The sequence below is a fragment of the Anopheles aquasalis genome, chromosome 3 (assembly GCF_943734665.1).
Source record: "Anopheles aquasalis chromosome 3, idAnoAquaMG_Q_19, whole genome shotgun sequence".
NCBI lineage: Eukaryota > Metazoa > Arthropoda > Insecta > Diptera > Culicidae > Anopheles > Anopheles aquasalis.
Genome location: NC_064878.1, coordinates 52,328,549 through 52,341,048, shown reverse-complemented (window position 1 = coordinate 52,341,048; position 12,500 = coordinate 52,328,549). Strand labels below are relative to the sequence as shown.

The 12,500-nt window shown below is 45.4% G+C and overlaps 4 protein-coding genes across 5 annotated transcripts in view; 1 reads left to right on the top strand and 3 right to left on the bottom strand.

The window, feature by feature from the left end:
• Positions 1-5,674: 5,674 nt before the first annotated feature.
• On the bottom strand, positions 5,675-7,500 carry LOC126575630 (peptidyl-prolyl cis-trans isomerase 5). Its single transcript, XM_050236422.1, has 3 exons — positions 7,322-7,500; positions 7,001-7,128; positions 5,675-6,442 (listed from the first exon to the last, which is right to left on the bottom strand). The coding sequence occupies exons 1-3, from the start codon at positions 7,391-7,393 to the stop codon at positions 6,040-6,042; spliced, it is 603 nt and encodes a 200-aa protein (XP_050092379.1). The 5' UTR covers positions 7,394-7,500; the 3' UTR covers positions 5,675-6,039.
• A 530-nt stretch (positions 7,501-8,030) lies between these two features.
• On the bottom strand, positions 8,031-9,191 carry LOC126576750 (leucine-rich repeat transmembrane neuronal protein 2-like). Its single transcript, XM_050238055.1, has 3 exons — positions 9,176-9,191; positions 8,582-8,947; positions 8,031-8,395 (listed from the first exon to the last, which is right to left on the bottom strand). The coding sequence occupies exons 1-3, from the start codon at positions 9,189-9,191 to the stop codon at positions 8,031-8,033; spliced, it is 747 nt and encodes a 248-aa protein (XP_050094012.1).
• A 1,064-nt stretch (positions 9,192-10,255) lies between these two features.
• Positions 10,256-11,189, top strand: LOC126578682 (collagenase-like). Its single transcript, XM_050241501.1, has one exon. It carries the CDS (start codon positions 10,322-10,324, stop codon positions 11,093-11,095), a length of 774 nt encoding a protein of 257 aa, XP_050097458.1. The 5' UTR covers positions 10,256-10,321; the 3' UTR covers positions 11,096-11,189.
• Positions 11,190-11,229: 40 nt separating this feature from the next.
• LOC126578681 (ankyrin repeat domain-containing protein 50) overlaps positions 11,230-12,500 on the bottom strand; it is a 5,097-nt gene continuing 3,826 nt past the window's right edge. For both annotated transcript variants that reach the window (XM_050241498.1, XM_050241499.1), the window contains exon 7: positions 11,230-12,500. This exon is cut by the window's right edge and continues 1,166 nt beyond it. The gene's annotated coding sequence lies outside the window, so the exon portion shown is untranslated.

Genomic DNA, 12,500 nt, shown 5'->3' with positions numbered 1-12,500 from the left:
CCCGCGGTCCTGATACACAGCGAGCGCGAGGAACGGGTGGGTTACAGCCAATGGTGTATAGGTTTTAAGTGACAAATACCTTGTAAGGACCTCCCCCCTTTCCCTAGTCACTAGTTTCTCGAACTCGAACTCGCGTAGTTCGTAAGAATTGCCGCAAGGATCTTGTGTATGTGTGTATGTGGTTATGAGTGTTTTTGCGTACGTGTGCATACACCCGCGCAAACGGAACACAATTACTCGTAAATTAGCCCGGGGCAATAGAACTTCAAATCGCAGCTTCCAAGTGTTGTTAGATATGATAGCAATTGCCCCAACCCCGGGGGCATTACATGAGGTCCTCTGAGGGGGGGGGGGAATGGACTCGGGAGTCATGTAGATGAGCAAATCAGAATAATAAAAAAACCCCTTATATTAACCACGTTACTCACGTTATGAAACAAGCAACCATACCTTAATATACGCCTAACGTACGCTCACACAGCAAGAGATTAATATAAAACCGTTAATACTAGGGTTAAAAGGGGTGAAAGCAAATGCATAACAAAGATTCACAAAACAATAAATCAATAATTATGAAAATACAAAAAAAAGCGGGAGAGAAAACAAACATAAAAAAATGACCGAATTAAAATTAATTCACAACATGGAACGAGAACTAAATCGGAATGGCAAAAACGAGGAAAAGGCAGGCGTTCCAACCAATGATAGAGGTGTTAGCTAGTGGATATTAGGGAGGGGAGGGGGTGGGGGGCGAAGCAGTATCGAGCAGTTTGACACTTTGCCCAAAAAAATAGTCACCGTCTAAATTAGATTACGCGTTTCTTAGTAGAGCATCATTCGCTCCGGCAAAAAACAAAAGCCGATCGTTGTCGGTCCGTGCATATACATACAAATAAACATATATAAACGAATGAGCGCGCCAGGCGGGGTAACGGCTACAAGAAAGCTAGCAAGTAGGTGGCAAGAGGCCTGTTGTTCCCAGTTGCCGCAGTTGTTAATTGAGATGTTTTATTCCACCAGCACAGCAGCAGAGAATGGGTTGGAGAAAAAAAAACTTGAAACAAACCAAAAAAAATATATAACATAACAAAGAAGAAGACGAAGAAGAAGGAAAAATGGAAACAATTTTCAAATCTCTAGTGTTACGTTATCGATCGATTTCGTTGTAGAAATGTTGTTTTATTTGATTTGATTGATTGCGCTCCTGTCCCGTCTAACGGTACACACCCCAGTCCACCCCCCAAAAAAAAAACTGGGGCTGGATCCGGTGTGCATCCGGATGACAGAGCGATTAAGAGTTATACACCAACGGAGAATCAAAGTTTAACAATGGAAAACTTGGAAAAACCCAAGCACAAGCAGGTGAGGTAGCGAAGGGAAGTGGATTGTGTGTACATAGGACATTGGACAAGGGAAGTAAAAACGGGAGGAAGGGGAGTGAGTGGGAGAAGAGGAATGGCGATGGTGAAGTTTATACAGTTGATAAGGATTGGGTAGAGGATATGAATGCTTGATGATGAACATTAAAAAAACCCCATTCGCTTGAGACACCCAGGCATGAAGGCACTTTGAGGAACCATTATCCCGAGCGGATCACAATCACAATCTTACTCAACAACGAGCTTACTTTTGCGTTGTATCACTGACCCGTCTGGCATGTCTAGCAGCTTGTTTACAGCTTGTTCCGTTTTCAAGGTACGTCCTCTTAAAAAAAACGCTGACCAGAGAAGCTACCGAGTTTTTGGTGATCAAAACTCAACACGGATGATGACGAGGAGGAGGAGGAGGAGGACGATCATCGCAATGATCAACAATAACGCAACGAAGCAATAAATGACAATAGCGTACTTCAGCAGTGCACGACATCAACATCCCTTCGCCTCGTTCTGCAGCATCTTCGTCTTGAGCGAAAGCGATGATTCAATTAAGGTATCAACGCATGGCAAATCGTGACCAAATCCGCCACGAACTGCAGCATGCTGCCAGTAACCTCATTTTGGGTCCGATTGCGCTAGAGCATCGCTCCGTGAGCACTGTGCGGCTTGCTGTTGCTGGTTTGCTTGTGGATGGCGATGCGGTAGTACAGCAAGATTGGCTTCAATTGCGATCGTGCAAACGAACCGTCGCGTATCCACCTCGCATTGGCCACCCTACAGCAGCATAGATGCCGGGATAATATTGCGACATCTTTAGTGGGCGACCTCTGCAGCCAGCCACACCGTTCAGAACTTGCTCGGCGTGATCTACACGACGAGTTTGCAAATTATTTATCTAAATCTTTAATCCATACGAAGAGGATGATAGACTTGCAACGGTGGCAAATGTCAATTAAGTGTGTTTAAAACAAGTTTGTTGATGTGCTCATGCTGAGTATGACTTACCAAATAATCGAGTACAGCCACACGGTTCATACATCGGTTGGATCGGTTATTTGGATCTTCAAATTCACATCCGCTCTTCCCTTCCACGCGATACAACTGCATTTCTTGGTGGTTTTATAATTGCTTTGCCGAACCACTTTCCTTTACAACGACCGTGCATCCTCCTGCGAATCGATGTTGGAATTCGATTGGCAATGTCAATCAGCGATTCAACACCGATCCTCAAAAGGAAAGCCTAACTTTAGATACGTGTGTCTACAATACTCGGAAGCAACATCAATTAACAATCTTATCCCCGTTCCTTCTTGTGCGCCCGGATCAAGTATTAGCAATAAATCTATTTGACAAACCGTATAGCCATTATAAGGAGAACATTTAAGCAAAACCGTTTCATGCAATGTGCTTAGACAAACAGTTACAATATGCCGTGAATCCGGTAACCGAAGAAGCAAAACGTAACCCAACTAAGTAGGTGTGTCTGTATAGTTCAATAGTTAGTCATTTCAAGAGCAAACTAGCAGAAAAACGAATGTGAGTTAACGAAGAAAACGAGAGAAAATGGTTGAAAAAATGGACAAGGAATAGGATGGCAAAGACGGTAAGAAAAAAAAAATAGACGACAAACATTGGTGTGACTGAAACACTCGGCATAGTTTGTTGACAAAGTTGTTCAATATCGTTCTGTTTTTTCCGCTTGTTATGTAGTTTATAAAAAAACAACAAAAGAAAATTGCGATATTATAGACATGCCCAAGCCCATTATTCTAGCGCCTAGTGAGACAAAGAGAGAGAGAGAGAGAGAGTGAGTGAGTATCCCGGTGTATAGAATGCACCAGGAGGTGTAACAACAGAATAAACACACAAAATACGCTCCGAAGAACTTGTGGAAGCGGGATCGAATTATGTAGACCAAGTTAAGAGTAACTCGTGTAAAATTAAGTCATCGAGAACGACATATAATCTTCCACTCTAGTAAGACGGGCAGTCACTGTTCGCTTATCGTATCGAGGTGGAATACCACTTCTGCGATCAACGAATTTGCTTGCACATTTGATGAGGCGCTAGGCAGCAGAGAGTCCTTTGGAATCGTGCGCTGATTTTGTTGGTTTTCCGAAAAGGATACAGCAATCTTTGCTTTCGAACTCGAAGCACGACACGACAAAGAGCAACAATGCCACTCAACATTGCCAAGGGGTCTAATTAGTTGATAAGAGCTAAAGCTGACAGGAGGGATGATGCACGCTGAAGCAACCTTTTTGCTAGTTCGTGAGTACAATTCCTTCCTTTACACTTCCCGATCGAAAGAACAACAAAAAAAATGGAAGCAAATAACAGAACGACTCTTATTATAGTGCGTCCAATTCGTCGTCTTGATAACATTTCTTCGATCTGAATTTACGTAGATTAGTTTTACAAATTCAATCCACCATTTTGCTAACATTTGACGTCATTTTTCGCAGTCTTTAGGTTCCTATATTACGTGTGTCATTTGATGGAGAGGCTGTTGAAGGACAAGTTGATTGGAAAAATAAAGTAAAATGAAAGAGCAAGAGGGCAAAAGAGGTTAAACTTTAATTAACTTCAATACAATCATGGTGTGCAACTCCGGAAGGAGTGAAATGGGGAAAACATGTATCTCAACTCAACACACAAAAGCACGTTAACAGGGCTCGGCTGAAGGAATGGACATGGGCACGCAAACATAAGGTACATAAGAGAAAGATAACCAAAAGAAGAGAAACAGCGACTCCACAATAATTTAAGAAAGAATGGATTAGGCAAACCAAAAAATCTAAAATATTACCAATTTAAATCATGCTTGAAACCAATCTAAACGAAAATTCTTAACTTAACGAACCACAATGGACTGGCGTGCGCCAATCGGCGTTGCTGCTCGATTGCTGTGTAATCAGTTAAAAAAGAAATATGTACTATGTAGAAAGTTAGTTAGAACTTTGTTAAAATTATATTAAACCCTAAGACGATCGACGCTTGAGAGAAAGGGAAAACCATCTACCAAAAATTTGAAAACAACAAAAAAAGAACAACACACAAAGATACATTACAGCTGCAACAATGATGGATGGAAGAATGGTGATGTGGGGTGGTGAGAAAATGGCAGAAAACCAAAACGCAAAGCTAATAACAAAAATGAAACTGAGACAAATTAATAAAATTTATAGAAACAGATTTGAAGGTTGTGTAATTATTTAGCGGAACGAAGGGAGGACGAACAAAAACCAAACAAAAATATGTAATGTATATCAACAAGCAAAGCAGACGAAAACCGAGAGCGAGCAGGTGTAAAAGTTACAGTTTACATAAAAAACATGAGCAGCTTAATGAAGCGAGCAACAGGTGAATAGAGACGTTTAATAGGGAAGAAACCATAGCAGAGCATAACCAGGCCTCCCTCCCGGGAGTGTATTGCCACGGTTTTGCCGTTTTGCGAAGAGCAGAGTAGATGACCATTAAATATCAAAGAGAGTGTACATAAACAGAGTAATAAAACCAGACTTATTAAAAGAAATAAAATCATGCAAAGGGATAGCGCTTCTTTTCTTTCACTTTTCCGCTTCACATTCCAGCCTACGATAACGATACGGAGCGAACGGTCTGGCGTCAAGCGATCGCATCGATCGTGAAAGGCCTGACCTAGACCGTGTGTGGCGAATGGTGCGTTGCGGCAGCTATCATAGCTCGTGCTAGTGTGACTAATTACCGCGATAGCATTCAACCACGCCTGCCGGGAACGAGAGTAGCCGCTTTTCATTCACATCCGTAAGCGTGTGCTACGCTATAATTAAGCACAGCACAAGCAACGGGACGGTTAAACAGGCAGCGGCGTTAACAATGGACAGACAATGAGCAACAGTCATGTCGGTGTGCGTAGCACGAGGTGCTGTTTATTGTGTTGTTAAGCCAACGACCCATCCTCACCAGAACGCAATGTTGTGGAGGTTGGAATAGAGCAACAATGATACGCACTATTGTTCTATCGGAAGAGAAACTTGGATTTCCTATTTTCATTTCCGCTTTCCTATTATCGTGCAAATCATGAGTGAAGCGAAAGGGTTTTAAGCGATGCACGATTAGTACGATGCAACGGCTACAATTATAGATGGTAGACGGTTGGACCTCTCTTCCCGCGATCACCAATTCGTTCCAGCGATCGTAACGCTTCGATGGCCGGATTTGGATGGAACAACTTGCGATCAGTAACGCGATCATACTTTTACCCCTGCAATGGTCCTGTCATCATTTTTCGTACGTAATTTACTCGTTAGTCCTGATTTTCGTAAAAATATACTAGATCACATGATCTCCTCATTTATTGTTTGTTACAAAAATCGTTTTACCAGAGTGCGGTACTCTCTGCTGTTCGTGATCGTCGTCGTCACAATCATTTGTCTAAGCCTTCCTGGATTCGTGGCAGATCATAAATGCAAAAAAAACGGGTTGGGAAAAAGGTGTTGCTCAGATGGTTTGATGGAAACGGTGCGGGGCAACGCCGCACAGGCGACGATGTTTGATAGAACGGCGAAGAAAGGAAGGAAGATCGATCTACGTATTCGGCAGAGGCGCCTCACTGAGGACACGAGCACCTTAGCCCCCCCGTCTCCCTGTCTGTCGTCTTGCACGGGCAACCCAACTACGCCTACTCGGTGGCATCACTCTTCTCGACCGCAAACGGTTCGCTGACTGGCAGCGAGCCGCAATCGGCAATCACGACATCGTTCGATGGACGATCGCGACCATCGGTGGCGGTGTTCTCGATCTTGCGCACGACGCTCATGCCCTCCAGCACCTTGCCGAACACGACGTGCCGACCGTCGAGCCAGCTCGTCTGCTTAACGGTGATGAAGAACTGGGAACCGTTAGTGTCCTTGCCCGCGTTCGCCATCGACAGCCAGCCGGCACCGAAGTGCTTCAGCTTGAAGTTCTCGTCGGCGAAGCGCTCGCCGTAGATCGAACGGCCACCGGTACCGTCGCCCTTGGTAAAGTCACCACCCTGGATCATGAAGTCGCGAATCACGCGATGGAACTTGCTGCCCTTGTATCTGTGGTACGCGTGTGGCGTTGGCGAGACGAAACGAAGAGAGAGAAGAGAAAAAAAACGAAAGGAAGACGATCAACGGGTTGTTGCTTGTGGAACATCGCAAGGAGCGGAGGAGGGGAACGTGTTGTGAAAGTAATCAAACTCTTTTCCTCAGCCATCGGGGGGCTTGCTAAAGGCAAACATCATCGTGACCATATTTACAGAACTTGTACAAACTACCAACACTTTCAACGTGCAAGATGAATGATGCGATAACATCAACCAACGATAGCTCGCCTTAAGGGGGGGGGGGGGGGGGGGGGGGGTAATGAACTTTCGTCTGGCCGTCAATAAGTTAAACCAAGCGACCGGTTATGATCACGATCACGACAACACGACAGCGACAATGGGACCTATGTTAAACGTTCTTTCGCTGACGTAGTGGCCATTGGAATATTTTTAGCATCGCTTTTGTGTGGGCATGGGCATGTAGTTTGATAATTGAATTATGCCAAGTACGCCAGCGATAACGCATATAATAGAAGTATGCCCGTTGATAAAGCCCGTTGATTGGACTTACCCTTCACCGACGACCGTCTTCTCGGCCAGCTCCTTGAAGTTGCGTGCAGTCTTGGGAACGGTGGCACCGAACAAACCGATCACGATGCGGCCGGCTTCCTTGCCTCCGATCGTGATGTCGAAGAACACCTAAACAGAAGAAAGGCATAATTGAAATTACATTCCGGTTTGAACGGGTTTGCAACGTTGGCCGGCGAACATGTGAATCCCGAAAAACTGTTGCCCGGAAAGGGACACGTAAGCGAATATCATTGGCCGACGCGATAAGCGAAGCGAGAGACCGCTCTGATGCCGGGGTTTGAAGAAATCAAGAAAGCCTTACCTTATCCGTAACTTTCGGGCCATCGGCCAGGGCACCGGCCACCAGGACACTCAGGACAACTAGGAACTTCATTTCCGAAACCGCACTTGCCGAACTTTAACTAAACTTTGGGCGAGAAAAATAAGGCCGCGGATTCCGTGAACCGCACTCTCGGATTGTCGAGGAAAAAATGTTGAAAAGAATTGTGCCCAGAAGGGGGTAATATGAGTCGCGCGCTGCAACAACGAACACTGTAACTGGACGCACACAGGCGCACACGCGTGCTGGTGTTTGTGGCAACTTTCGAGATAAACCCATGTGACCCTTTTCGAACGAGTGATGATTTTACAGCGCCCGCAGCTTGGAAACTGAATTATGAACATGTTGACCGAAGACCAAACCCGATCGGTTGGCGGTTCGGCACTTCGGTGAAATCAAAAGCAATTCCAGAATTGATGCATGAAAAAAGGAACTATAGATCACGTTTAGCTCACAGAAACTCTTTTTATTTTCATTTTTTACACACGACAACCTATATGGAGTGAGAAAATGTACCGAATGTTTGTCCCGTATTCAAGAACATAAATTAAGGGGTCCAGTATCAGCCCCCACCATGACCATGATGGCCTTTACAGTTGCAGTACGCGCGACCTTTAGTAGTTCTCAGAACAAAATGTGTTTCACTACGGCTGTTGGGTAGCTTTGGCGTAAACACTGTTGATTCATGATTTTAGTCATTGCAGCATATTACTCCATTCTCGAGTGGATGTTTAATCGACGAATTTGTCGGACACGTGCTATTGTCGTTTTCTGACTTGACTATCACCACATATTTTTCAATGTACGTTTCAAAGCTACGCATGTCCAAACAGCTGAAGAAGTTTTTCCCAATAACCAAAGTACGTAATTTTGGAAATTTGTTGAACGATATGTACAAACGATTCAACCGATTACCGTCCAAATCTATAATGCTGAGAGAAGGCATGTCCCAGAGATTGAAATCGATGGTGGTCAGATTGTTATTTGATAATATTATATGTTCCAAAGCGGACAGTAAAACACACTGAACAGAGGCTGTTTGTCGTGACTGGGAAACTGGTAGGACAGTGTGCAACCGATTGCCGTTAGAGTTCAATTCATATAGTTTGGAAAGGTTTTCCATATCTCTCAAGTCAAGCACTGTTAGGTGGTTGTAACCGAGTTGCAGCGAAACCAAATGCGTAAAACGACCGATCCCGAATGGAAGTTCTGTAAAATTGTTCCTGGTTAGCATCAACTCACGAAGGCTTGGCGCGTTCCAGATGGAAAAGTTCAGTTCCGTCAATTGATTGTCCGCCAGTTCAAGACGATAAAGCGATGGCAATACAACAGGCTCATTGGTGATGATTTGCTTCAGTCGGTTTTTGGTCAAATCTAGTTCGCGGAGCTGCTTGAATGGTTTAAAGAACTCCATGTTGACAAACTCCAACAGGTTGTTCGACAACTTTAAGCTATCAATCGATATTACCAGCTTTGAATCTCTACTCACCACAAGTCTCTGCAAATGGTTATACCTCAGGTAAACGAAGGTAAGATTGCGAATGCCATGCAGAGGTTCAAGACTGAATGCATTCAGAGCACCATTTTCTATCACTAACGAATGCAGCCCTTGTAAGAGGTGCAGAGAGGTAGGTATGCTTCGCATGGCACTCTTTAACACTTGCAATGATTTCAAGGCGTTATTACTGCCCAACACCTTAATAGTTTGCAGTTTAGGGGCAGAATAGAGGTTTAATACTTGTAACAGACTATCCGCCGGAATGCGTAATACCTGTTCGTTGTACATATCATACCCTATCAGCTTTGTAATCCTGCTCAACATCCGTGTGACCTCACCATCCGGGTAGAGCATGGATACTCGATCAATTTGCAGCATAAGCAAATCAAACTCCAATGGTGGACGATGTTGAGATTGATCTGCCGTCGATCGAGTAATGTTGACAACATCGCACTGGGATCTCGTTTGCTCAACTTCAATGCACGATCGTTGCTCATTCCAACAAGAGAGGCGATCCCAAGAGTATGCTGTAAGAGCGGAAAAGGAACGGAATAGTAGTCACGTGGCGCTTCAAGCGTCTTGAGTATAAGCCGTACCAACAAGTAACCACATAAGCAACAATCGGTTTTGCATTTTTTTTGTTTCGCCTTCACGACCAATGTCGGCGATGGCTAACGACTTCTCTATCACTGTGGGGATCTCAATGTCCTTTCCGAATGATAAAGGATTTCTTTTCCATTTCCAAATCAATGTCCCATCAACGCATATCTATTATTCATTCTCTAAGCGCTGCTACCAATAGCAAGTGATTGCCAAACAATGTTTGGTGTTTTTGCTGGCTGGATGATGAAACATATCAACAACAACCAGATTGCTTTTTGAGTAATGAAGCTGTTAATTTACCATCATTGCAGAGACAGATTGCAATATAGCCCGCTGGCGTGTCACGCGAGCCTACACTCTAGAAATAGCAACAACAACAAAAATCCACTAGCACACAGCCTCCCGTACACAATCGGTAAATGATCCCTATGGATTGACTACTGGGCAAAAACACTTTCAATTCTAATCAAACTACCCAACAGCCTACATGCGCCCCACCGCACATGTGTCTGATTAAACCCGTTTTCCATAAACCACTTCATGGTGGGTGGACGCAAAATGGTAAATCCCTCGGTACGGCCGTACCCTCTCCGGTGTAATAGGTCGTTGATCAATCTGGAGAAGCATTTCAAGTGGTCCGGATACTTGAACAGAACATGCTGCATCCGGCTCCTTATAATTCATACTACTGCAGGGTGGACGGAAGAACTAGATGTTTATCTTATCATGAATGTCGAACCAGGAATAACCGAGCACTTGGGCGAGGTATCTGCAAGAATCAATTATAAATAGCTAAGCGGCTCGGCTGAATCGGTACCACTCCTTTTGCAGCCATCGCTACGGAACAGCAGCAGCAACATTCCACATTGAGCATTCACATCATGCGCACCGCAATCTGCATCGGCCTTCTGGTGGCCGCTCTTGCCGTGGCTCAGGCCGCACCGGGAGTGCGCGTCGTCAACGGTAAGCCGGCCAAGCTCGGCCAGTTCCCGTACCAGGCACGGCTAACGATACACCTGCCCGGTGGCAAGCGAGCTCTGTGCGGAGGCAGTCTGCTCAGTGACGAGTGGGTCCTGACGGCGGGTCACTGTGTGCAGGGTGCGCAATCGGTCGAGGTGCACCTGGGCGCGATCGACTTCAACGACATCTCGAACGACGGTCGCGTGGTGCTGGTTTCGGAGCGTTTCTTCCACCACGAGAAGTACAATCCGATCTTCGTCAGGAACGATGTTGCGCTGATCCAGCTGCCGGAGAAGGTCAAGTTTAGCGAGCGCATCCAGCCGATAAACCGTGCAACCAAGCAGCAGGATTTCGCTGGCCGCGAAGTGGTCCTGAGTGGCTGGGGACTGCAGAAGGATGGCGGTGATGTGGCCGAAGCGCTCCAGTTCGCCACGCTCCAGGTCATCTCCAATGGTGAGTGTGCCAAGACGTTCGGTCCGTTCCTGATCAAGGAGAGCACCCTGTGTGCCCGCGGTGACGAGAAGGAATCGCCTTGCAGCGGAGACTCCGGTGGTCCGCTCGTGCTGACCGACGACCACACGCTGGTCGGTGTCGTTAGCTTCGGGCATGCGTCGGGCTGCGAGCATGGCCTGCCGGGAGCATTCGCACGCGTTACGTCCTTCAACAAGTGGATCAACGAGAAGACGGGCCTGTAAGGTGGCCCCCCTTGCTGAGACCCACGGAGTCGACCCCGAATCGGATACGAATAAACGCGGCAGCGATGCTAGCAAAGTAGTAGAAAAGATCAAATGCATCCGTTTTATTTGCTTACCACCCTAAGTGCGTATTGCCGCCACTGCGCCGGTGCTACTGCACCTTAAGGCTACTCGTAATGCTTTCAGCCTGCAGCCAACGATCGACCCTACGGCGTATCATAAAGTATCATTTGTATTCCCAAGCTACGCCGCGCAGCCGAGATATCTGTGAGAAATCCTTATCCTTCCCCGTTGTTTCTCCGTCCGAGCTCCGTCCTTAGTATGCCTATCGTTTCTCTGTCGCCTTTCTGTCACCATGCGGTTCGTTTAGAAACACTATGTACACTCCCGGTCGTAGGGTTACGTCTTTAAACTCTTCTAAACTGTCTGTACAACATCAATCAACGAATCAAACCCAAACTCAACGCCTCAACTCTGTGAGTTCCTGCTGCCCTGTCTCCGCACTTTGTCTTAACGCATGATTACCGGTTTTTAAATTTATATCTATCCGTCCATGGTATGACGTAGGACGAACACGTTTTTTTTAGCAGAAAAATACTAGCAAAGCGAGAAAGAGCTAGAGAGTGAAAATGGTGGTCACAAGGAGGAGGATAGGGGAGAGAAAAAAAAACAAGAAATAAAATGCTTCAGACACACCAGTCCCTAACCGAACATCTCGCCGGCCCGTTTTTCGTACATAGCTAGGAACAAAGCGCTGGTGGAAGTGATGGTTTAGGTAAGGGACCACTCCTCCCTCTCACGAAACAGGAATAGTAACCGCCTTCCGGTATTCGCACTTATCTATTATACAGGTAAGATGTTACATGTTTTCGCCACGAAATGTCGCGCTTATTGTACTTGAAACTGTGTCACTGCGTGTCTGTGTCTGTGTTTGGAAGTCCGTTTACATCCGGTGCATTGGCTCAACTGTTCAATATCAATCTTGTACGCTCCGTACCAAACCATTAACTTTTAGTAGCAACTTTTGTGTGTTGCCAAATTGTGTTAGTGGCCAACAGTTCAAACGATTCAATTTAATAGCAGAGCTAAACCAAACAATAGCAGCAACACCTAATGTGGGTTCATGGTGAACACGAGAAGATCGCTTCATCGAAGCGATCAGCGATAGGAGAAGCTGTTGAGGAAGTTAGTTTTTTGTTTTGTTTTTTTCTTCTCCTATAAATTCCGAAACCGCAATCACTATAACCCTGCTAGCTAGTGAGGAGCTCGTTCGCTTAATCGCTCATGTTCTCTCTTTCTTTCTTATCGCTACTATTAACAGCTGAAAATGATATAAATGGCAGAATGGTATTACCGTGATCGCTAGCGAGAGAACTAATCTAACTTATCTATTATTAAGGTTTTT

What these genes read in the sequence shown, in the direction of transcription:
- LOC126575630 (XM_050236422.1), bottom strand. Translation starts at nt 7,393, where the DNA reads ATGAAGTTCCTAGTTGTCCTGAGTGTCCTGGTGGCCGGTGCCCTGGCC. An exon ending in GCCCGAAAGTTACGGATAAG is followed by an intron (nt 7,129 to 7,321) that starts GTAAGGCTTTCT and finishes TCTTCTGTTTAG; the next exon opens with GTGTTCTTCGACATCACGAT. An exon ending in AAGACGGTCGTCGGTGAAGG is followed by an intron (nt 6,443 to 7,000) that starts GTAAGTCCAATC and finishes CGCGTACCACAG; the next exon opens with ATACAAGGGCAGCAAGTTCC.
- LOC126576750 (XM_050238055.1), bottom strand. An exon ending in CTGGAACGCGCCAAGCCTTC is followed by an intron (nt 8,396 to 8,581) that starts GTGAGTTGATGC and finishes CTGTCCTACCAG; the next exon opens with TTTCCCAGTCACGACAAACA.
- LOC126578682 (XM_050241501.1), top strand. Translation starts at nt 10,322, where the DNA reads ATGCGCACCGCAATCTGCATCGGCCTTCTGGTGGCCGCTCTTGCCGTG.